Source organism: Pecten maximus, chromosome 14, assembly GCF_902652985.1.
Source record: "Pecten maximus chromosome 14, xPecMax1.1, whole genome shotgun sequence".
Taxonomy (NCBI): Eukaryota; Metazoa; Mollusca; class Bivalvia; order Pectinida; family Pectinidae; genus Pecten; species Pecten maximus.
Genome location: NC_047028.1, coordinates 26,442,099 through 26,467,218, shown reverse-complemented (window position 1 = coordinate 26,467,218; position 25,120 = coordinate 26,442,099). Strand labels below are relative to the sequence as shown.

Here is a 25,120-nt window from a genome sequence, read left to right as displayed (position 1 = left end):
TATATACTTGGCTTTCTGAAATTGAATTCAAATTTTCGACAGGAAGGAGTGGAAGAGCTGCTGAAATAGGATACCTTTTACTACAGTTTCTGACAATTTCCCACAGTTGCAGTAAAAAGTAAAATTTCTAAAAGTTTAAAGTGGGGTTACGGGTCAGACACTTCGACTGATAAAAACCTCAAACAGGGCATTTGTAAAGGACTTTGTACCTCAAAACATGTAACATTCAGGTATAAAATACTATAGTAAAAGATGTTTTGTTAAAAGAAGTTTTTTTATGAAAAATATCCATTATTTATTTTTTCTTCTTTATGTGTGCATGTGCATATGTTGTACCAATGTATGAGCAGAGTACATAGATGTTGTGTAAAGATGTTACAAAGTGCTCTGTTTAACATGTACATGTATCATTGTATTGAATACAAAAAAATAAGTTAAAAAAAAAATTTTAAAAATTAAAAAGATGAAATTTGACAAAATTTTATTCCTAGCAACTCAATTACTACAGTATCAATAGCATGTCATTTTCAAATTTCTAGCTATTGAATTTAACAGAAAAAATATTCCTAATCATAAAAGTGTAGGCATATACCAAAATTAGTTAATTTATAACCTGTGAATAAGACAGTTTCATAGCGTTAAGTTATTGTTCAAATGTTCTCTGTCTCATCAATTAATCAGGGAGAGCTGCAATTCTACAGTCATTTAATTTATCAAAGAATGTGTATTAACTGTAAAAAATAGCAAGAAAATCTTGTGATGTTTGTTCACCAAAGCTACACAAAAAAGATTTCCTGAATTTCTCCAGTAACCAGAATTCATTAATCAGGTATCATTATCTCGTATTTCTGATGTTTTTCAGCCGAAAAGAAAAACAGCGTGGGTGTTGCTACACTGTGAAGTTCAAGATAGATAAACTTGATGTACGTCAAAGTGGTTGGGTTTTTTATCAAAAGGGAAATAAAGTATCGCACAAAACAGGGTATGTACATATCCATTGTAAATGGCTGTCCCTTTTCATCAGACAACATTCTATTCGACACACTTGAACTGTTAAGTCATTCACGCAAAACATTTCGTTGAAAAGTATCACTTTCAATGATTTCAAATAAGTCCACTCGAGCATCTAACTTTTCTCAATAAAAATAACATTTTCCGCTTCAATTATCTTAATTTATCGACCATGAAATTCAAAAGAATCAGCTTCCATTTTATAAACAAATTCATAATAATTTCAAAATTGTAAAGGTGAAGCCATAAAGGGCTTTGTAACATTATTGGTATGCTGCACAAGGATGAAGTTTGGTGATTTGAGTAACGACATTGATGGGATACTCATGAAATAACATAGGCTTCATGTACAAAATCTGTAAAATGTCTCGGTTTTACAATCCGTATCATCCCAGCCAGCCGACCTTTCATGTCTTGTATAAATGCATGCATGGGTTATGTATCAACATTAATGTAGAAAGAAGCCTTTCTCTGATGAAACCCCTTTGATTTCCTGATTAAGCAATCATTGAGAAAGTTTTTTTTTTTTTTGTTCTTGTTATTTTTTTAATACATTTATGTCATACCGAATTTGTCCTCAAATAAGCCCCCTTCACTAATGTAAAAGTTAAGTATTTAAGTTTGTGGAGGGACTGTCTGTGAACCACTTTCAGATTACTATTTCAAAATTAATGATAATGCAAAAAATGAAGAACCAGGATTTTTTTTTGTATGGACTTATTTGTGAACAGGTGCTTAATAGTGAGTATGGACTTATTTGTGAACAGATGCTTATTTGCGGTAATTAAGCATTTTTCTAATACAGAAATACAAAGGTGCTTTAAGTTGACAGTGAATGTTTGAAATATATATATATATATTTGTATTTCTCTGAATTTGTTAATAGTGATTAACATAGTGATTTGATAATGAGATTAGTAACTTACCAATAAAAACCAATATAACAAACAGACATTTAAATAAAGTATCAGTATTACTCTCTAAGCTGTTGAAGGATTTCCAGACATTTCGAGCCGTTACATGTATTGATAAATGTGACAGACAACACCAAACTGTTGCCTCAAACGAAACATCTTAAGTGTTTTTAAACCAGATTGTTACAAAACTACATTTTTTCAACAAATCCACCGAATCTTTCATAAGAAATCTTATTTTGGCCATGTTTAAAAGTTGTAGCGAAAATATTGACATCTTACTCATATTCACTAACCATTTATCAATATCATCAAAAGGCAATGAGGTAATCACAGCCAAACACAAAAAACCCATTCTATTAAATTCACAGTGCTATTCAAATCTTCAAACCAAACCCTCAATGTACATTACAAACAGATCTATTCTGTAATCCAAGATGGGCTGTCCTCCCTATTGAAGAATATTTTGTGTCTAGGCAAAGTCAAGCATCCCTGGAATCCCCAAAGAAAACATAGCCCAACAAGAGGATGATTGCTTTATACAAATCAGATCAACCGTTATGATTTGAGATCACAAAGCCATCAATTACATTATACTTGTTCCACATCACTGAACAAACTATAAATCTGTCGCAAAACGGATCAAACTTGCGTCTTCCCCTTATTGGCCCCTTGCCTTATGCCTTTTTTAAATATTACACTTTGCCTTGTGGCTTTTAAGGAAATATATGCATATGGTTGCCTTACACTTTTTTAAGGATAATATGGTTGCCTTGTGCCTTTTTAAGGATAATATGGTTGCCTTGTGCCTTTTTAAGGATAATATATTGCCTTGTGCCTTTTTAAGGATAATATGGTTGCCTTGTGCCGTTTTAAGGATAATATATTGCCTTGTGCCTTTTTAAGGATAATATATTGCCTTGTGCCTTTTTAAGGATAATATGGTTGCCTTGTGCCTTTTTAAGGATAACATGTTGCCATGTGCCGTTTTAAGGATAATATATTGCCTTGTGCCTTTTTAAGGATAATATATTGCCTTGTGCCTTTTTAAGGATAATGTGGTTTCCTTGTGCCTTTTTAAGGATAATATATTGCCTTGTGCCAAATTTCTATTTGGTTGTCTATATTTAACTATGCGCCAGATGACAGAGGGACAATATATAAAAGCTGGTTTCTGATTGGTCAAGCGATACTGATCTGTCCTATTCAGAAGAGGCCTTACACTGTGCGGAAGGTGTACCATTTTTCACCACCTATGTACATCTTCTCCTTCAGACAACTTTGATGTAACAGCAAGTTTTAGAAAACAGGCTCTTGTTTTTTGCAGAACTATCAATTTTATATGCAAGATCTATGGTATTGCTTCATAAAAACATTGTCTGTTTTAATTGATATAACTAGTAGATCCTATGACATTAAAGAAGTAGTTCAACTAAAAGCTAGTTCACAAATAAGCCGTTCCAAAATTTCAATACTAACGGGGGCTTACATTTTAATTATTTGAGGATATAAATACAGTACTTAATTTTTTACACATGAGGAGGGAGTTTATTTGAGGAAAAATATACAGCATTATAAACTTTCACACTTGGGCTGGGGCTTGTTTGAGGATAAATACGGTACTTAATTTTTACATTAGGAGAGCGGGTTAATTTGAGGATAAATACAGTACTTTATTTTTACATTAGGAGAGCGGGTTTATTTGAGGATAAATACAGTACTAAACTTTTACACTACAGCAGGGGCTTTTTTGAAGATAAATACAGTACTAAACCTTTACACTTCGGGAGGGGGCTTATATGAAGACAAATACGGTAAACTTCTTTTTAATTTAAGACAAAGTTTGTAGGGAGCCATGCAAGCAGACTATTTAACTAGGACAGCGTGACCAAGAATGACAGTTTTTTTTCCCTACCGGCTACAAACTGATGAACCTAAATCTCGTGGTGTCATTTTGAACATACTTGATATCCTTCTCATAATGGGTGTTCTCACCGAGTGGTCTTACCATGCATCACATAAAGTTTCCCCGTATGTTTAAAAGTTTAAAGGGCTGTTTTTAAACCTAGTCTATGTTCACGATTTATACCTTATTCTTTATGTAACACCTAAGATCCATTTCACATAAAGATATACATTTTCTATCGGATGACACCCAATTAATTACCTTCAATAATAAAGGGAGGATTCCATCTTGTATCAACCTTAACCAGTCAGCTTTTACCTGACAGCTATTTGCGGTTACCAAAGACAGATAATGTTACTTAAGGACCAGGTAGATATTACACTGAGGAAAAGAAAACATTGTGTGGTTTGGGTGTTATTTTATCTGCTTCAGAAATTGTAAGAAACTTGGGCTTGTGGCAAAAACCCAATCCTATCTCTCTATGTTTTGGCCTCTGCACTTTCTGTAAAAGGTGACAGCGACTGTACTTTTGTAAAAGTTAACAACGCTGATAGCTCCTGGCGAAATTGCTAATACCATATTAATTATCCAACAATATTATCATTGTTACTGATATCTGACGAAAGCCCACACCTGGCAATAAGCCAGCTGACCCCACCCCCTACCCCATCCATGTCTTTCGCAGTTTAGTAATATCAAAATGTATGCCATTGTAAGTTTATCACCCTGAATTCTAATTGTTAAATAGAAAATATTTTCGTTTTCATTTTCTCCACAATACACAATAATTCTTAAAATCCTTACTAATGTAGGAGAAAGGCAACTTCAACGCTGATAAAATTAGATGATTTAGAGAGCCAGATGACAAACAGAAAAGGAGAAAGACTTTCCGACTAGCGAAAAGATAATATATCAGAGAAGTCAACAGTTTTATAGGAACAAGTTAGCGACATCATCACAAACCCTAAATATGCTGCGTATAGCAAAAACGAATTTTAGTGTTTGGTGTTTATTATATTGCACCGAGCTGAGCACAAAATGCTGCAATAAGAAAGCAATAAACAATCGTGTTCTACATGGAGTTTCACTAGGTCTACAGAAACATTTCCATGTCATAAAGAGGATGGTATCATTGGGTACAGAACGTCTTCTGTATACATTCTCACCCGGTACACATACATGTTAATATTGTTTACCACTGCGGCCGAGTTCATAACCTTATAAACGACATCCTGTCAGTTCTCAAAATCTTCCCTTACACAAAATGTTGAATAGCAGTTTTGAATTTCTTCGCATTAAAATTAGATTTATTATGATGATCTTTATCATAGACATGACATGTATTCATCTTCCACAGGTAGATGCTCACAGGTGCTTGACCTTTACAGGGTTAAAGCTCTGGTGAATGAAGTGTTTGTAATCAGTGGAAATTCATGATAGACCATCCTATTTATGTTATACTAGTTCTGTTGGTGGAGCATCACAGGTGAACATGCACCCAAAAAATGTGGTTTGATCCCTTCTCTGAGCATTTTTCTTTTTTTTTCTTCAAAATAATCTTATTTATCAAAAGCATGAAAGTACTTACAACTGGCGTCCTCAGCGGAGATTCATTTAACCACTTATTCATCTCGCCATTTACAACCCCATTGTCTTGATAATTACTTGTTTTAGTCTGTTTCCTGTTTCTGGATTATGTTGGATTAAATTGGTAAATATTGCAAATTTAGTTAATAACTGTAATCATATTTATTAAGTTGAGATTGCAGATAATACAATGCTGTTGTCTTTGTGTCCTTAAGCAAAACACTTTTCCCTTTTTGCTCTGGATAGGATATGAGGAGTCTCCTGTATGTTGGGGTAGCCACCAGCTACTATCGAAGGCCCAAAATGATCCTGGCTGTTACCTCTTGGGGCAATAAGTCCAGCAAACAAACAAATCACTTCTATATAGTCAATAGATATCTATAACAATGAATGACAGTAACAACTGGTCTGGCAAATACACATTGCATGTACAGATGTAATTACAAATCTTACCTATTTTTGCTCTCGTTTTAACATGGACATAAACGTCATATAACATCTGACTGTGGGAAATTGATTCAGCTTTTACAGCATCGAAAACAATTACAATAAATACGTACCTCCTTTAGGTCTTTCCTAGATTATTAGAACTTTCTACAGATCCGAGTAAGATTTATCGCAATATGTCAGACAGATCAGGCAAGCTCTTAGAGACAGCATTTTTAAATGAGTTCTAACACACCACAATGAGGTGTGTATAAGCTTTATTTGTTTATGATTTCCTTATAGAGAAATCTGCCTTAGGATATCAAATCAAAAGTACTTCCTTTCTTTCCGAAAATTAAATATAATTGATACGCAATTAGCCATCCAAAAAACTTATGATAATATTTCTTATGTTTAGATTTGTTGGATTAGCACAATATGACATGTTTGTTTGCAGAGCTCTGGCATCTATATCGGCCATAGACACCAAAAAAAGACAGTTTAATGCTTACATTTACATTCTCGACATATTCGTTTTGTTATATTTGAAAATTAAAATTGAGTTAGCATAAAAAATGCCAATATTCAGCGGTTTCGTCAATGGGGTTCGACAAATAGAACAGCCTATTTTTTCAAAATTCATTTGTCATTAGCGGATTGGCAAACAAAAAAGTGCATTGAAATAATACGAAAAAAACAAAGTCTGTTCAAATTTGTTTATTTGTGTAACAATATTGTGTCTTTTTGATACTTTTTTTATTAACATAAAAAACGATTTACGTTAGTTACAAGTAGTTCCGGTGGGTGAATATGTCACGTTTTGGGTGTCAATTATGGTCACATAGACTGCAAATCTTTTTACTTAGTTTATATCGTGGCTTTGCCACCAAAATGTAAATATTCAATGATAAACTGTGCTAAATGTTCCAGATTAGATTGAAGACCTTAGTTTTGTATATTCCCTTGGAGCCTTGACAATTCTAAACCACCCTAAAATACAATTCTGTACTGAACAGGACCAATTTGTGGTTTAAAACACTGACTCATGGACACACAGACAACTAACAGATTAGTATAGGTTGAATTTACAAGGCTTTAGCTGTGTGTAGTAAACCTGTGTATGTGGAGTCACTGGATTAAATTGGCTCTATTTTATTTACTTGTGGATTCAGTTAGCCTTACCCAAGGCCATATATAATATCATTGTATTTCTTACCAGATTCAACAATGACTTTTGAAGGTATACAAAAACAAAATAAATCTTTGAAAGTTTTAAATAGGTCTGTTTTATTTTTCAATAAATGCTCTGCTACACATGACACTGAAGCAAAGACAACTTTCCCTGCTTAATTTACATTCCAAATTATCCACATTTACATATATGAATATATACTGTTCTTTTTGTCTTCTTCCTTTTTCTACATCATTTTTATATAATCCTTTCCTTCTTTCTTTTCCACTCTTCCTAGGATTCCCTTATCATTCTACCAATCATTCCCACTCCCCACCTAACACCCCCCCCCCTGTCCCCACCTAACTCCCCCCTTCCCACCTAACTCCCCCCTTCCCACCTAACTCCCCCCCCCCCTCCCCACCTAACTCCCCCCTTATATAATTACCACTATTCAGACTGCCATCACCAGTAGTCTATTCAGGCCAGTATCCCCAGTTGCTCCATCTCTTTTTCCGTGACTCCCCCTCTAGCAATGACCATCCCCATTTACTGTTGCCCCATTTTCTTTTTACCTCTCCCCTTTATTCAGGTCAGGTATACCAAGTTGCCTCCTCCTCTTCCTCTGTAACACAAATTGTCTCTTCCCTCATTATCCCTTCCCTCTCTATTTTCAGGCCAGTATCACAAGCCCCCCCCCCCCCCCCCACTCCTCCTTTTCCCTCCCCCTCTATTCAGCCAGTATCCCCAGTTCCCCTAACCTACCCCCACCCCCACTCCTTCTTTCCCTTCCCCTCTATTTAGACCAGTATTTCCAGTTACCCTGCCCCTCCCAACTCCTCCTTTCCCCTCCCCCTCTATTCAGCCAGCCAGTATCCCCAGTTCCCCCAACCTACCCCCACCCCCACTCCTTCTTTCCTTCCCCCTCTATTCAGACCAGTATAACCATTTACCCTGCCCCTCCCAACTCCTCCTTTCCCCACCCCCTGTATATGTATTCAGCTATAATCCCCAGTTCCAATCCCCACCCCCACTCCTCCTTTCCATCCCCTCTATTCAGCCATAATCCCCAGTTCCTACCCCCACCCCCCCACCCCTACTCCTCTTTTCCCCTCCCCTCTATTCAGACCAGTATCTCCAGTTGTCTACCGATTACTGCCCACCTGTATAAACGTCTGTTATAAGCTGATAAGGACGCCCTGGTAAACCACATATTTGTATAACACCCAATTCATACACCTGACCGGTACAGATTTGTTTCCCATTATCCTGTCCCAATTATGATACACTACCTGTCCAGACCTCGTTAGTGGAGGCCAGAACACCTGTGTACAGGTACATCACCGCAGGTACATCACACCACCTTCCTTAAGTCCCAAGAGTGATCATTCTCAGTATGAATGAGACACCTACGTTTGTATTTACGCTGAGAAAGCTTCCATTTTTTATCTACAGAGAACTGTATGCCTATACACATGCATGCTGCACAGATATTACAGGATAGCTACCGTATTTATCCCCAAAACTCAGTCATTAGAGATTTGAACAATTAAATAAAACCTCGGGTGAAGATCTAAAGTGATAAACAGTTCAATCCCCACTCCGGGCAGTTTGTGATTTTCAGGAAGCAGGATATCACAGGCCATCCAGTACATTTGTGGTTGCGTCTTTGGACAAGGCACTTTATTTTCTATTTACCACAATTGTTCTGAATAGCGCATGACAGACCTTCAATGTGTTGTTCAGTGAGGTAGCCATCAGCTACTACAAGCAAACCTTATCTCAAAATGACAATTTCTGTTTGTGGAACAATGTAACCAGCAAACACACAAACCATGTTGCATAATATTAGTCCATCCTAAATATTCAAAATGACAAAATTTCTACACAAACAGTTTAATATGATAAATAATCATTTATTAATGAAAGAAAAACATGTAGACTGCCCCAAATTAACATTCTAAATCTTATAAACAAGATAATTTTTCTTCTCAATCAAAAGTCACAGTATCCATATGCCGTTGATAAAAACCACACAAGTTTAGCAATATATATATATTTCATACGGCCATCTTGGCTATTATTTCTTACATCTGAATCCGTATGAGAATTAGGGAAGGAGGGAGTTGGCCGGGGTTGAGTGGGGAGTAGGACACAGGAGCAAGGAAAGAGGACAGACTCCTAGATAATTAAGGCAGAGCTAATAGAATAAAATGTGGTATATGTCCGAATTACCACAATAATGGACATTGGTATAGATAATATGTGGCATAGAGGAAATTGGCGAGACATGAGACATATCATCACAGCACAGGGGTATCTATATCTGTGTGGTAATATCCTTGTAGTCAATATAGAATTTGTGTTCTCTCAGGTTGATCAGCGTGTCCAATATTAGGTTTTCTAGGGAAATATGTGATGAAGCAACAGATTGGGAATAACCGCCTGTGACAGATATATCGGTGAACACTGTGTCCGAAATCTTATATATATCTACAAAGTCTTAAACAACATGTAAAAATAATATATGATACATAATATGGAAAAAATGAGTGGGAGGATTTAATTGTAAATGGAATCTGGCAAGACACCAATGACTGCGGTTACCACTCTAAAGATTTTGTAATTAATAGTCTCGCTGAATTCTCAGCTAGTTTGAAATTAGTGTTGGTTAGTGTCGGGATGGGATGGTGTGGCTTTTACATAGTGTTAAATACAGTCTGATGGGATGGAACAAGTTTCTTTGGCTCTGTTGGAACGGAGCTGAGAAATTGAATTTATCTTGACATGCCGGAGACTTGGATTTGATTCCTGGGTCCTAAGCATGAATGTATTTTCCCTGTTCTTTCACATTAGAACCTGATATATCTTCATTATATAGAGATCAATGTTATCAAATCAACATTTATTTTCATTTGTAAATTGAATGTTTTACTCAAGACATGATTTTAATTTTACTTTATTTTATGACAGATAATTATATTTCATATGATATAATCAAGTGATTCTCAAACTTATATTTCATCTGGCTTTTAAAACTTTATCAAGACATAATTTCATATCACACGCAAAGGAACGACTTTTGAAATCCTCCATATCAAACTTGAACCCTGACCTCTATATCAGGATTATAATAAGAAGGGTATTTATCATATTTAGCTCATATACTACAAACATATAATTTACAGCCATACGTAGACCTACCCCAAGCACTTGACTTCACAAACAGAACAAAGGGACTATTTCTTTCATGAACAGTCAAGGAAGAAGTTTAGTACCTGCAGCAATTTTACTGTGTAAAGAAGCGTAACAAATTTGGTAATTTTTTTGCGACTTAAATCGGATTATTTGAAGGCGAAATATATGCCAAAGGCCATTATGTATACCCACGAGGAAAAAGATACGTAAATTGTTTAAATATGTGCATGTATCATTGTTAGATTTACATAACATAATACCAGTGTGTAGTTGAGATTCACTAGCGAGTTATAAATCCATTGCATATTTCTTTCTCCAAGGCACAACAAAAACCGTACGAGAGGTTATGACGAAGGAAAATCTCCATTTTTTTCTAATTTTATCTGCACTATCATATATTCATGCATGTCATCTTCTGACAAGGTTTTCACTTACCAGATATATTAAACATAAATGCCTACATGTATGTATGTCAACGCCTCGGACCTGGGTCGAAACTTCAACAGCATAGAACGGTTTAAAAGATACTCAAAAGTTAACATTGTAATAAAGTTATCTAAAAATCTTGTGAAATTTGATACAAACAGTCAAATATATGAACAGATAAGCATAATAGGCCACCTGTTCTTGTGACGAAGAAAACTTAAAACTCTTCCGTATATATCCCAGGCTAGTTCATTTCGTAGAAATCGCAAGAAAACACTGATGACTTTGAAATTTAATCTACTGATGTGATATTGATATAGATCATTTTAAGCTTAGAATGGCAAAGGAAACTCATTATCATTCAGCATTTCCAGAAAAAATTGCACAATTTAGACGCCTGAGTAAGCATTATGTATAAAGTCAGAATCTTAATTGAATCAGTATCAATTTCATTATGAAATGCACATCAAGTAGAAAACTTAAAACTTCTTTACTTTGTAATGTTAGCAAGGTTTTTCTTCCTACAATGTGTGTGATCGTAGCCACATTCATACAGAGTCTTGATCCCGAAATCATAATACGTGATATCAACCTGTTTAGTAGGGATTTTCTCAATATCTTACGATACTTTTAATTGTGATTTTTGAATTCTGAAATGTTTCATCTGTAAGTGCATACTTGCTCCCTTTAATTTGAAATAGGTCCACAATAGTGAAACAATGTCATTCTTCAACTGGCTCCCTAGACTGGCCACCAGACCCCAAGTTGTTTTGTTAAGAATTACCAAGCTAAATTCTAACACTAGATTATCTGCCCCTAGTTTGAAACTTAGGATCAGACATATCCTAGGGACCAAAATCAAAAAGCTCAATTTTATTTGTAATTTTAATATTCTAGAGACAAGGGGGCCAGTCTACTGGCTCCCCTATGGAGCAACCTTCACTAGGCTCGGAATATTGCAACGACCAGATCAGTACTCGAACCCGGACCTCCAAACTCTAGATGGACCCTCTTATCATTAGAGCTACCTCAGGCCAGCAGCCGAAGCCAAGTCTAGTTCTCTACATACATACACTTTACTGAATGCATGTAATATAGAGAAATACGCTTTACTGAATGCATGTAATATAGAGAAATTCTCACAAACTAAGTTAAGGAAAGCTCTAGAATTTACCAGAATCACAATACTGGCATAAATATCCCACATATCCCATGTCTCCCATAGCAAACCCTGTCCTCTCTACCAACAGGAGGCAAATCTCTGTAGACATTGCATGTCTCATTGAAGGATGGACTGATAAACTGACTGGAGTATTCTCTACAATTTGTAAAGGTCCCTTGTTCATTAAATGCTATTTATTTGTTCATTGAATGCTGTTTATATAAACCTATCTGAGCTTGTTGCCATCCTGAATAAAGAAAAGCAGATTCTAAACAAAATTCAAACTGATCGAAAACCTTGGGTATGGTCATATATCTATTGTTGAGTTCCGTTAGCAAGTTGTCAAAAACGTAGCAGCAATATCCGTTTAACAAGTAGGCTTTGAATGAGTTTGTAAAGCCTTGTCACATGCATTTGTAGCAATGATTTTACTCCTGAGGATGTTCCTGCAATCACAAGTAATTTCTTCAAGAGAAATTAAGGGAGAGTGAGAATCAAGCTTACACAGATATATTTTAACAAATGACTGTCTAGTGTACATCAGATTCCTGACAGCTGGAGTCACTGCCCGACCAGTGTTACATAGGGCGTTTACATCATCCATTGTCATGCTTTTAAAACAATAGGAATGAAGCGATATGTCAGAGGTCTATGCCGTCTGCACAACATCCACTTTGGTACTGTACCTAAAAAAAGAGTCAAGGCCTTACCCAGGATGCAATGGGAAACAGCAAGGCCTTGACTTAATACATGGACCTATGAATCCTACACAGATCAAAACAATCATTCGACCTCCCTCACAGAATCTAGTTTCCAGTAATTTTTCGAATTGTGTTCTTCAAGAAGATCTCACTCATACGAGTACATCCGTATGACATCTCTTAGTATTGGAACTCATCAACAGAAATAATGTTGGACTGGATTTGTCTGTAAACATTCTTACCAAAAATTAGTGTTTTTTCAATTTCCTCTTTCCTTCAACAGACAATTTAATCAATCGAATCAATCGACCCCATTCCATCCCAAACACACAAAGTCCACTTCTACTATATTCTCTTTCCCTGGACAAGGATATCCGCAGTTTTATTGGTGTGAGATTTCTTCTCACCCTATAACAATTGCATTTCGGCACGTCAACAATTCTATGATGTCACGACGACAATAAAATGCCATGTCGACAATTCAATCACGTCATGCCAACATTTCCTTGGATTGGTGTAACGTCCATATTCAATACATAAGAGGGTTAACAGGGTAAGAGAAAAATAATCATTCATCCCCATGGGACTGAGACAGGGGAATCTTACCCTTGGGGTAAGATACTTAAGCTACCAATCACAAGGCTTGCTTCGTGTTTGGCAACTTAAGAATCTTCCCCTTGGGTGGTGATTCCCTTGTCTCATCCCCAAGGGGTGAAAGATTCTATTCTTCCTCCCTCCTTTGGCATCCTTAAATGACCTTAGCTGTTGTCCTAAAACAATACAAAACCGAAACCAAACCTTCTCCAAAGGTTTGACTTCCAAAACGCACACTATCACCTTCTGGTAGATGTATGTATATGCAAATCCAGAACCAGAATTTACCAGACAGACTTTAGAATAGCAAATACGGCAAAATGTCGCCGCCAATTGAACACTACATCTCTAGATGATCTTCTTTTGTCACAATCATGGTGTTGTTTTCCAAATTCTAGTTTCGATATTGTTGCACATGATGGAATTATTGGTTATTTTGGTAGTTATACCGTCTGTCTACAGCAATGTGGAGGATAAGTATCAGATTTAGAGGGGTGAGGCAAACCTCTAGAGATGTCTGCCTATATATAATACAACTGAACAACTGGCTTTAATGCATCTTATCGCCGAAGGAAGTTTCTCTTTTCCATATTAAATGTAAAGTTACAATCTAGTAAATGTTACAGATAACAATTATTGTAGGATTACAGAAAATGTCATTTTCAGATGTTCGAATTCTTATGCCGTCTCGAAGCGACACTCATCGCTCTGGTGGCCATATTGTTGTCTGTAATGCCATATTGTAAACTACAGAAATATAGATTGGCAATAACGTCATCTCTAACGCCACATTGCAGACTTAATGTTCAGTCCGAATGTGGCGTTAGAGACGAAAATATATGACTTTATTAATAACATAATCATATATTGTCGCCTTTAACGCCACATCGCAGACTTAACAGACACATATTGTCGTCTAGCTCTAACGCCACATCGCAGACTTAACACAGACACATATTGTCGTCTCTAACGCCACATTGCAAACTTATCATAAACACATATTGTCGCCTCTAACACCAGATTCAGACTTAACATAGACACATAATGTTATCCCTTAAAACACCACACTGCAAACTTAACATAGACATATATTGTCATCTCTAATGCCACATTGCAGATGTAACAGACACATATTTTCTTCTCTAACGCCACATTGCAGACTTAATCAACATAGACACATATTGTCGTCTAGCTCTAACGCCACATTGCAGACGTAACAGACACATATTTTCTTCTCTAACGCCACACTGCAGACTTAACACAGACACATATTGTCGCCTCTAACGCCACATCGCAGACTTAACAGACACATATTGTCGTCTAGCTCTAACGCCACATCGCAGACTTAACACAGACACATATTGTCGCCTCTAACGCCACATTGCAGACTTAACACAGACACATATTGTCGCCTCTAACGCCACAATACAGACTTAACATAGACACATATTGTCCTCTCTAACGCCACAATACAGACTTAACACAGACACATATTGTCGTCTCTAACACCATAATACAGACGTAACATAGACATATATTGTCATCTCTAGTGCCACATTGCAGACTTAACATAGACACATATTGTCGCCTCCAACGCCACAATACAGACTTAACACAGACACATATTGTCCTCTCTAACGCCACAATACAGACTTAACACAGACACATATTGTCGTCTCTAACACCATAATACAGACGTAACATAGACATATATTGTCATCTCTAGTGCCACATTGCAGACTTAACATAGACACATATTGTCGCCTCCAACGCCACAATACAGACTTAACACAGACACATATTGTCCTCTCTAACGCCACAATACAGACTTAACACAGACACATATTGTCGTCTCTTAAAACACCACATTGCAGACTTAACACAGACACATATTGTCATCTCTAACGCCACATTGCAGACTTAACATAGACACATATTGTCGCCTCCAACGCCACAATACAGACTTAACACAGACACATATTGTCCTCTCTAACGCCACAATACAGACTTAACACAGACACATATTGTCGTCTCTTAAAACACCACATTGCAGACGTAACATAGACACATATTGTCCTCTCTAACACCACATTGCAGATGTAACATAGACACATATTGTCCTCTCTAACACCACATTGCAGATGTAACATAGACACATATTGTCATCTCTAACGCCACATTGCAGATGTAACATAGACATATATTGTCATCTCTAACTCCACATTGCAAACTTAACATAAACACATATTGTCATCTCTAACACCACAATACAGACTTAACACAGACACATATTGTCGTCTCTAACGTCACATTGCAGACTTAACACAGACACATATTGTCATCTCTAACGCCACATTGCAGATGTAACATAGACATATATTGTCATCTCTAACTCCACATTGCAAACTTAACATAAACACATATTGTCATCTCTAACGCCACAATACAGACGTAACATAGACACATATTGTCGTCTCTAACACCATAATACAGACGTAACATATATACATATTGTCACCTCTAACGTCACATTACAGACGTAACACAGACACATATTGTCGTCTCTAACGTCACATTGCAGACTTAACACAGACACATATTGTCGTCTCTAACGCCACATTGCAGACGTAACATAGACACATATTGTCATCTCTAACACCACATTGCAGACTTAACACAGACACATATTGTCGCCTCTAACGTCACATTGCAGACTTAACACAGACACATATTGTCGTCTCTAACGTCACATTGCAGACTTAACACAGACACATATTGTCGTCTCTAACGCCACAATACAGACTTAACACAGACACATATTGTCGTCTCTAACGCCACAATACAGACTTAACACAGACACATATTGTCGTCTCTAACGCCACATTGCAGACTTAACATAGACACATATTGTCGTCTCTAACGCCACAATACAGACTTAACACAGACACATATTGTCGTCTCTAACACCATAATACAGACGTAACATATATACATATTGTCACCTCTAACGTCACATTACAGACGTAACACAGACACATATTGTCGTCTCTAACACCACATTGCAGACTTAACATAGACACATATTGTCGTCTCTAACACCATAATACAGACGTAACATATATACATATTGTCACCTCTAACGTCACATTACAGACGTAACACAGACACATATTGTCGTCTCTAACGTCACATTGCAGACTTAACACAGACACATATTGTCGTCTCTAACGCCACAATACAGACTTAACATAGACACATACTGTCATCTCTAACGCCACAATACAGACGTAACATAGACACATATTGTCGTCTCTAACGTCACATTGCAGACTTAACACAGACACATATTGTCGTCTCTAACGCCACATTGCAGACGTAACATAGACACATATTGTCATCTCTAACACCACATTGCAGACTTAACACAGACACATATTGTCGCCTCTAACGTCACATTGCAGACTTAACACAGACACATATTGTCGTCTCTAACGTCACATTGCAGACTTAACACAGACACATATTGTCGTCTCTAACGCCACAATACAGACTTAACACAGACACATATTGTCGTCTCTAACGCCACAATACAGACTTAACACAGACACATATTGTCGTCTCTAACGCCACATTGCAGACTTAACATAGACACATATTGTCGCCTCTAACGCGACATCACAGACTATATAGACAGTCACAATTGTGATGTCAACTATATACCATGAGATGATTAGACTTTGGTATTCAACACTCTATATAAAGGAATAAGCCATATTTTTGCCAGATGCTTCATCACTTTCTCTGTAATCTATACTGCTCATAGTCTTGTGCACAGACAGCACCTCCAAACCCCTCACCACCCTAACAACTGTAGCCTGAAGCCACCAGCTGGTAACCTTATGATTGACACTCAAAGATTTTTATATTGTGTGAAAATTCCTAAATCTGTTTGGATTACAGCTGTTACATCACATCTATCAATTTGCCTCCACTAACCCTCTCCCCCTTCTTTACCTCATTCCTGTTCCATTCTACCAAAGCTACACATATAGAACTAACACATATGGCACGGTCATTGTTCCAGAGACATGCTTGTTTATGAAGTCATCAAGCTTGCAACTTTCAAAAATTTGTAAAAAAAAAAAAAAAAAAATGTAATTGAATTTCAAAGGTTCCTAGTTGATGTAACAAAAAATAACTCTTTTTCCCACTTCTTTGATAGATTGATTTATGGTTTTATGGAAATAACAGATGAAATTGGGCCAAGTCTCTCCTGTTGTTTCATCTCTGCTAATTTCCACCTTGTACCTGACAGTTGTTCCTGACGGACCATCGTATCCTCACCTTGTACATGACCTATCTCCTAGGTACCCCCTGTTACCCTGGCAGGGGAACACACAAAACTGTTCAACTTGACAGCCCTGATGACTTAACCAGCGATAATATCACTTTTGAGCATCATCAGGTGTTAATTTTCCAAATATTTTCTTGAAAAGCTGTTTCTTTCAATATTTTATTGAGGCTTATGAAAAGTTGTACCTAATTAAAGTCTTTGATGATTAATCCAGAGAGTGATTTGTTCCCGCCATCAGGATGGCCTATAAAATCCATTTAAATGTTTACTCATCAACCTTAACTTACAATCTATACTTCAGCTTCACAATGGTTATATAGCACTAAACAAAGTTTCATGTCGCTATTTCTATCACATTCTGAGAGAATATGCAAATGGTGAAATTTCTATCCCTCCCAATCTTGATTTTCATACTATCTGATATACTGTGATATCTATGGACACCTGACACAATGGTGAATTTAGAACAGATGCTTTTTTCCCTGATTGGACTCAGAATCACTTTTGCATTTTATATGAGCCAATAAAAAACAGAATGTACCCAAAACAATCCTAACGAAGAGAAAGTACATTTCCAGTTTTTAAGTCAGCACTCCATAATTCCATTAATGGTGTTCCGATTAATCAAGCTTGTCAAGTATCACTTGTTTGAGCTGTTTGACCAATTTATAGAGTAAGAAATCTGTAATCAAGCTTCATCAAGAATGCCCAACATCATTTTTAAAGAAAAAGAATATTGGCTGATTGGTAGAGAAAAATCTTGTCATAATCAATCTTTTGATTGTGGTTGTCACTTATATCAAATAAATACAAGTATCTTGACTGGAATGGTGCAGTAAGCACTACAAAGGGGTGTGAAATATGTTAAATTACTTAAGAAAAAAAAAAGAAATTAATCTATTTTAATTGATCATTGATTGGATAGACAAAAGTGATGATCGACCAGGAAACTTCAACCAATTCCTATCACTATAAGTCTCTACATGCAGTTATGGTATTGTACGACATGTCCAGAGGCCAGCACATATAACTTTAACTGGTTTGGGACACTGGATCTTTCGTAAGATTGTGGAACAGCATTTTAAATAGACTATAGAAACTTCAATAGATATATCAGTGAGCTTTATTATTTTTAGGCACAGGAACAATGTTTAAATTTTGTAAATACTTCAAAACCAATCAAATTACGGAGACAACATAGGTTAGGGGAACCTTTTGTCATGAAAAGTACAAAGACTGACATTTTAATGATCATAACTGAATCATAATGAACCTATATGGGATATCGATAAATTTTCATTATTAGGACAGGTCTTGAAATTTCTGAAAAAGATAGCAACAGGAAATCATCGGCAGTTAACGCCTTCAGGTTAAACTCTGTTGGATCACATCAATAATTGTCGGAAGGTGTAAAGTCCTCACTGCCGACTATCCACTTAAATAATTCCCAGACTATCCAGACATAACTATCAATAATTTGGCACACTGTAAAACCACAAATGTCTCCAATCCTTCCGTATACAATCATTCTTGTCACTTCTAATTTTAATTCATAATCAATAGCAAAACTTTATTACACATCAAAACATCTTCATTGGAAGAGTTCAGAATTTATAAAACTGTCTTTTTTTTTCTTATTTAAGTATCTTCACTTAGCATAATGGTAACTTTAAATAAGCATTTTTTTCTCTGTGTTCCGGTTTTTGTTATATTCAACCTCATTTTAGTGTTGTACATATTTACCTTTCCTGGACAGCAACATAGTCAATATTTTCTAATATGTAAGATTAGCATTGGACAGAGCCACGTTTAAGATCAATCTCAAAGAACTTCTGGTAATTTTTTTTCTTTTTTTCCTTTTTTAATTTCATTTATTTTCAGTTTAATCCTTTCTGTCTTGTATTAGGAAGGATCAAGGGAAAATTAACCTGATGACGCCTGGCATGGGCTTGAAAAGCTCTCATTCTGAAAGGCAAGCAATTCCCCGACTTCTTCACACTAACAGGAAAATCTGGTATGGTAACCTAGCTGTAATGTCAATTTTTACACTATTATACTAAAATCATGTCTTTTGATACATTAAAGATAGCCCAGGGAAAAGCTGACATTCTGCTGTGACAGTTTTCCGATATGAAAGTTATTCTCAAGAGAATAATAATCTGGCTTATTTATCTTCAAAATTCATATCCAATAGATTTTTACACAGTTTACACCAAATTATAAGTACATGAACCCGAAAATGAATTAACTCGTGTTTTGAAATTAACCTGCTCAAATAAATATTGACTCAGTGCTAGAGGCATGCTGGGATTGAACTTTAAGGCTTGATCGTCGCTCACTATGGGTTATTATGATCAGAACATGATGATCATCGGAAGCTAACACTGATTTACAACTGTTTTACGGTCTAGACATGTCACTAAAACGCCATCTCACCACACATACGATAATGGTCCAGGTCACTGAGGTGAGTGTTTTACGTGTAAAATATGCTTGGTCAAGGTAATTATGTACAATAATACTACCAATATATCTATGTCGGTCATAATACTATCGATAGTGATTATTTATACAGTGTTGAGAATCACTATAATATACATGATCGATCATCACCACTTCTTAATTGATTGATGATCGATTATTGATCGATCATGAACAGAAAAGGAAATATCTGCAAAAAACATTAACAAAATAGGAGGAAATGTTGTGGATATCATTAAGGCATCTAGCAATGTTTTGAAATATTGTTTTAATGCATTTTTATTTCAATTAACCAGTGATATTGCTCATTTATTAATTGTTGAAGTTAGCTTTAAATCTTGAAAAATTCCATGTTACAGTCAAACCATGATCAATCACAAACAATCATGATCAATTAGTAGTCATGCAAAGGTAAAATGACTAATCATTGATTAAATCGATTAATCAGAACATCACTATTTATACAAATGCAATGGTGTAAGATATATCTTTAGACTATATTGGAGCTGATAAAATGGCTCAAACAAAACAAAAATTAAAACCCGAGTTTACCACGATAGTTTATCAATGCAACTGCACCCTTGCAAGTACGTAAATGTATTTTAAGGAAATTTTCAAAAGGACATAACTACCAAAGAAAGTCTGTGAAATGAACGATCAATTGTAAGAACACAACTACATTAGGGATATATTTTCCTACAAAATATCAATTATCATAATAAGTCAGTAACAGATCTCGAGTAAAAGAATTTTTGAGGACAAACTTTATAGAAGACCATATCTTTAAAGGGACATAACTCTTTGGAAAATCCGCAGAATGAATGCTATCTTTATGAATTTTCCTCTCATGAGATTTCAAATTGTATGTCAAACCAGCCCCTGACGAGTTTAATATGACATCTAAACTTGACCAGAAGATGAACTTGAAGAACGTCAAAAGTATTTCTCAGACTAACGATATAACGCCAACATCATAAGTTTCTATGGGGATGACTGACTGTACAGGGGACATGTTTTTCACGAACTCAACATTAATGCCTGTCATCTATCCTTGTTGCATACTTATACTGCAAGATTTTACACTTCATGAAGTTCATTTTATTTGTTAGGATCATACAAAGGACAAACATCAAGAAATATAAATATCTATATTCACTTACAGCTCTATACCTATTTATATGACTGATAATTGGCCATTAAATCATAAAAAAGCACCTGTTTAGAGTGCAAAATGATAACTATCATCAAAGATGACGAGATTCTGCAGTTGCAAATTTATTACAACGGAGAAAAACGAATTCAGGTCGTTTAAACACATGGTCACTATATATGCAGCGCGAGTGTTTGTATCTAACACGATTCTGCACTGAAATAACATTATCTTCATGTTGTTAATGTTCAGAAGACTGTTTTGAATCAAAGCCGGTATTTGGCGATTCATTATCAGCAAATCATCCAATTAATTAAGATGAATCATCCCGTTTCTCAAAACCATGGTGGTATTTCCTCATACTTAACATTCCTCTACCAGCATCACAAGGTTCCTTTCTCTCAGTGCCATGAATTAACAAATGAATTGAGCCTTCTGGTTTTTATCTTGAGAATTAAATAGATTTGCCTACCGTTATCCATTCAAACTACTCCAGTCATTTTCTAACTCGATGATCCAGCCAGTACTTGTATCATTTAAAAATGTCTTTCCCTTCTTAGTTTTATTGGTGTACATATTCCTGCGGGATTTTTATTTCTTGTTATTTGTGGACCTGCAGCACAGCCCTAAATCCAATGATTTTCCATTTAAGGTTGAAAATGAGGAAAAAGCAAACTCTAATACTGAATTGAATTCAGTAATAAATTTGTCGATTGATAAATGGACCAGTATCAGAAGAGCACTCTGAATGAGTTCTACAAAATCTGAATTTGAAACTTTGTTAAAGGAAAACTTCATTTTCAAAAAACAAGCTATAATGCATCGATTTTAACATTGACCAATCGTTGACTACTGTATCAAAGACGCTGACCAATCATTGATGACCTGGTTTCAATCATTAGCTGCAGAGCTTCAAAGTCCTTAAAAAAATTAATTGCAAGGTTTCAAAGTAACTGACAAATTATTACTAGGTTTCAAAGATCATGAGCAATCACATAATCTGCATCCAAATTCCCTGACCAATCATTGAGCCAGTTTTGAAGTCCCTGGCCAATCACTGAGTCAGTTTTTAGTCCCTGACCAATCATTGAGTCAGTTTTGAAGTCCCTGACCAATCATTGAGTCAGTTTTGAAGTCCCTCTGACCAATCATTGAGTCGGTTTTAAAGTCTCTGATCATAACCAATCATTGTCAGGTTTAAAATTCCTCATACAAGAATCGCTAAAAACAATAAATTCTATTTCAGTCTCAATTCTGAGTATTATTGATAGTCATTAATGCATTAATTTTGCAGGCAATCATTTGTCAGATATTAATTCTCAGATGATGTAGTACATGGTATCTGATACTGCATGGTTACGAGACAGCTATAAAAAGATACACATGTCTAGATCTACATGCATGCTTGTTGTCTATTCTATAGTGTGATATAGTAGCCATGATCGCTACCTCAATTCATTTTAAAGTTTGGGGACCTGTCAGTATTTCCTAACAAGGTTGAAAATGTCCACAGATGATATCAGACCCCCCAATATAATTAGTTAGAGCGACGTTCAGGTACACACCATTCAGGTGATATTAGATAAGGTGGGTTATCCCTTCATGTATATATATATATATACTGTATATATACAGTCAGTTAGCATGTAGCATAACCATAATCAGGTCGGCTTCACTTCACAGACGTTTACACTATATAAGAACAAGAGTTTTATCCCTATCAAATTATCCAATCAAAATGATTCATAACTGTTATTACAAATGTTATTGTCATATAATGAATTATCATAATATCGTTATAAAAATATACAATGCATGTCAATTTCATGGCAAGATGTAAAAAAGCTGAGAAGCATACCTGCATGTAATTCATGAATAAAATAGAGTGATTTTTAAATACAAATCATTCCTTTTAATTCAAACAGTACTTGCCAAAATGTTAATTTATATTTAATATTTCAATTTATTTCAAAGCTATAAGTGTTAATGTGTCAAAATTTAAAGGGAAAAATAATTTCAATTCTATAGCTATTTTACATTACATGCACCAATGTTCTCTTTGTGAAACTAAATGGAAAAGAGATTTTAAAATTTCAATTTGCATGCTACATTCAAATGTAAACAAAGCCACTGTAATATCAAAATAATTTATATATTGCTATTTACTCTAATTCAGCTCAGGTGGTGGCACAATGCTAGATATTGTATGTAAAGTGCAAACTTCATGCTATAAAATTATTTTTTCACAATGGACACTTTCTGTTACAATTAATTTCCTTTAATATAAAGTTAAAGCTAAGCTTGATAAAACAGAAACATGGGTTTATTATATATATATATATGCATACTTGTGTGGCATGGCTTTGTAACAAAATAAAAAAGATATGTATGCATGGGTTTAAGTTCGATTTTTTTTTTTATATGTTTTAAATGTCATTTACATCTGTGACTGAAATAAGTAAATTAAAACCAAATCCCATGAGGAAGCATAAAAATAGTTGTCATGTGTTTCGAAATACAATAAAATATTTTAAACCGTGTCCTGCTCTGACTCGAATCAAAGTCGGACACCGAATTACTGTCGTAGAATAAAACGTTTATCATATATGTAAAATAAAAGTTGGGGGCTAGCCGGGAGAGACACGAGGCAAATGATTAAATTCAATCTTATTTAAACAGCGTCTTACCTTGGTCTGTAATTCAATGTTGATGTTGATCTCCATAGACGATATAGAAGAAACATTCAAGAGTTGGTAGTGCCGATATATTTCCATAGTAGGTTCGTAATCTTCATGTAAACTGTTAACCGTGTAAGGTCTCCATAGCTTACTAATACTCCCGAATTTAAATTCGTTATCGTAACTACTACGAATAGGGTGCAACTTTGCCGTTGAAATGCTTTTTTCCGCGAATGTCATCTGTACACATATACTCAAATAAATCCACAAAATAATTCCAAGTCGACTTGTGTTATCCATGTTTCCAAACTTTGGTTTTTGATGTGGGAAAATTGCCAAAGTGTTACAGCGATACTGACAGAGCAGTGACACTAGCATGGCCCGTCACAGAACATGTTCAGCCCTGTGTATAAGCGTATACTTGACCCAGAAGGGTAGAAAACGGCTGTGCCTTCTACCGAACTCACTCCATCCACCTGTTTATATATAGCCTTTTAAATTAATCAAGTACGGTAATTACTTATCTTCAATTCTTTAGAAATTATCAGAGGGATTAAATGTTAATATAGATAAGGTAAAGGACGCTTTAATATATTAAATTAATGCATACTATCTCAAAGGTTTCTCACTCGACGAAGGAGGGAGCGCAATCGATATAACTATCAAGTTACAAGTTTTGACTGCTGTCTCCAATCCCCGAAAATTTAGCGGCTGCTACAAGTCTGACGAAGGTCATCGCTTAACGTCATGTAGACGAGTTAAAATGTGTTGTCATCGATGGAGATGAGCAAAAAGTTGTTGGATTTCATTTCGGAAACCAGGGTAAGATATGTAGAAATGTAGATGAATTATATACACAGATATTTTATTTATCTAACATAGACTTTACATACAGTATAGTATATACAAAACGACAGGTCTCGTGTCGCTCGCATGCTTCAGAAAACCTTTAAGATCATAGATCTGAATAATTTGTATGTATGTGAATTTAGCGTGTGTAGATACGTCTTGTCAAAAGAAGAAAATGACACTGTTATTCTCATCGCATCAAAAACGTCGCTTTGCTGGCACAGGTTAGGTAAACTTACTCTGTTGGAACATTGAATTTGAGGGTGCAGAGGGAAGATTATCAATTAAATATACACGGTATTAATAGCGCGAGCGCACTGTTATTGAAACAGTTGAAACAATATTGTAACACTTTATGTCAAATTAAGCTGAACATTGTAGCAATTTATTCTCAATTAGCATTATTTATTTTAAACGTTTTGCTCAGCTGAAGTAAACAGGTGTTATACAATGTTGCATTGTACAACAACAGTGTCAAAATAAGTTTAAAGCACCTTGCGTTATAATAAAGA

At 35.6% G+C, this 25,120-nt stretch overlaps 2 protein-coding genes across 2 annotated transcripts in view; one reads left to right on the top strand and one right to left on the bottom strand.

The window, feature by feature from the left end:
- Window positions 1–24,195, bottom strand: part of LOC117341830 — a 172,319-nt gene extending 148,124 nt beyond the window's left edge. Inside the window, exon 1 of the mRNA XM_033903692.1 lies at window positions 23,769–24,195. Within this exon, the coding sequence (XP_033759583.1) occupies window positions 23,769–24,137 (369 nt within the window). The 5' untranslated portion in view covers window positions 24,138–24,195. The remainder of the gene's footprint in view (window positions 1–23,768) is intronic.
- A 250-nt stretch (window positions 24,196–24,445) lies between these two features.
- Window positions 24,446–25,120, top strand: part of LOC117343012 — a 77,218-nt gene continuing 76,543 nt past the window's right edge. The window contains 1 exon segment of the mRNA XM_033905337.1: window positions 24,446–24,581. Coding sequence (XP_033761228.1) covers window positions 24,537–24,581 — 45 coding nt within the window. The 5' untranslated portion in view covers window positions 24,446–24,536.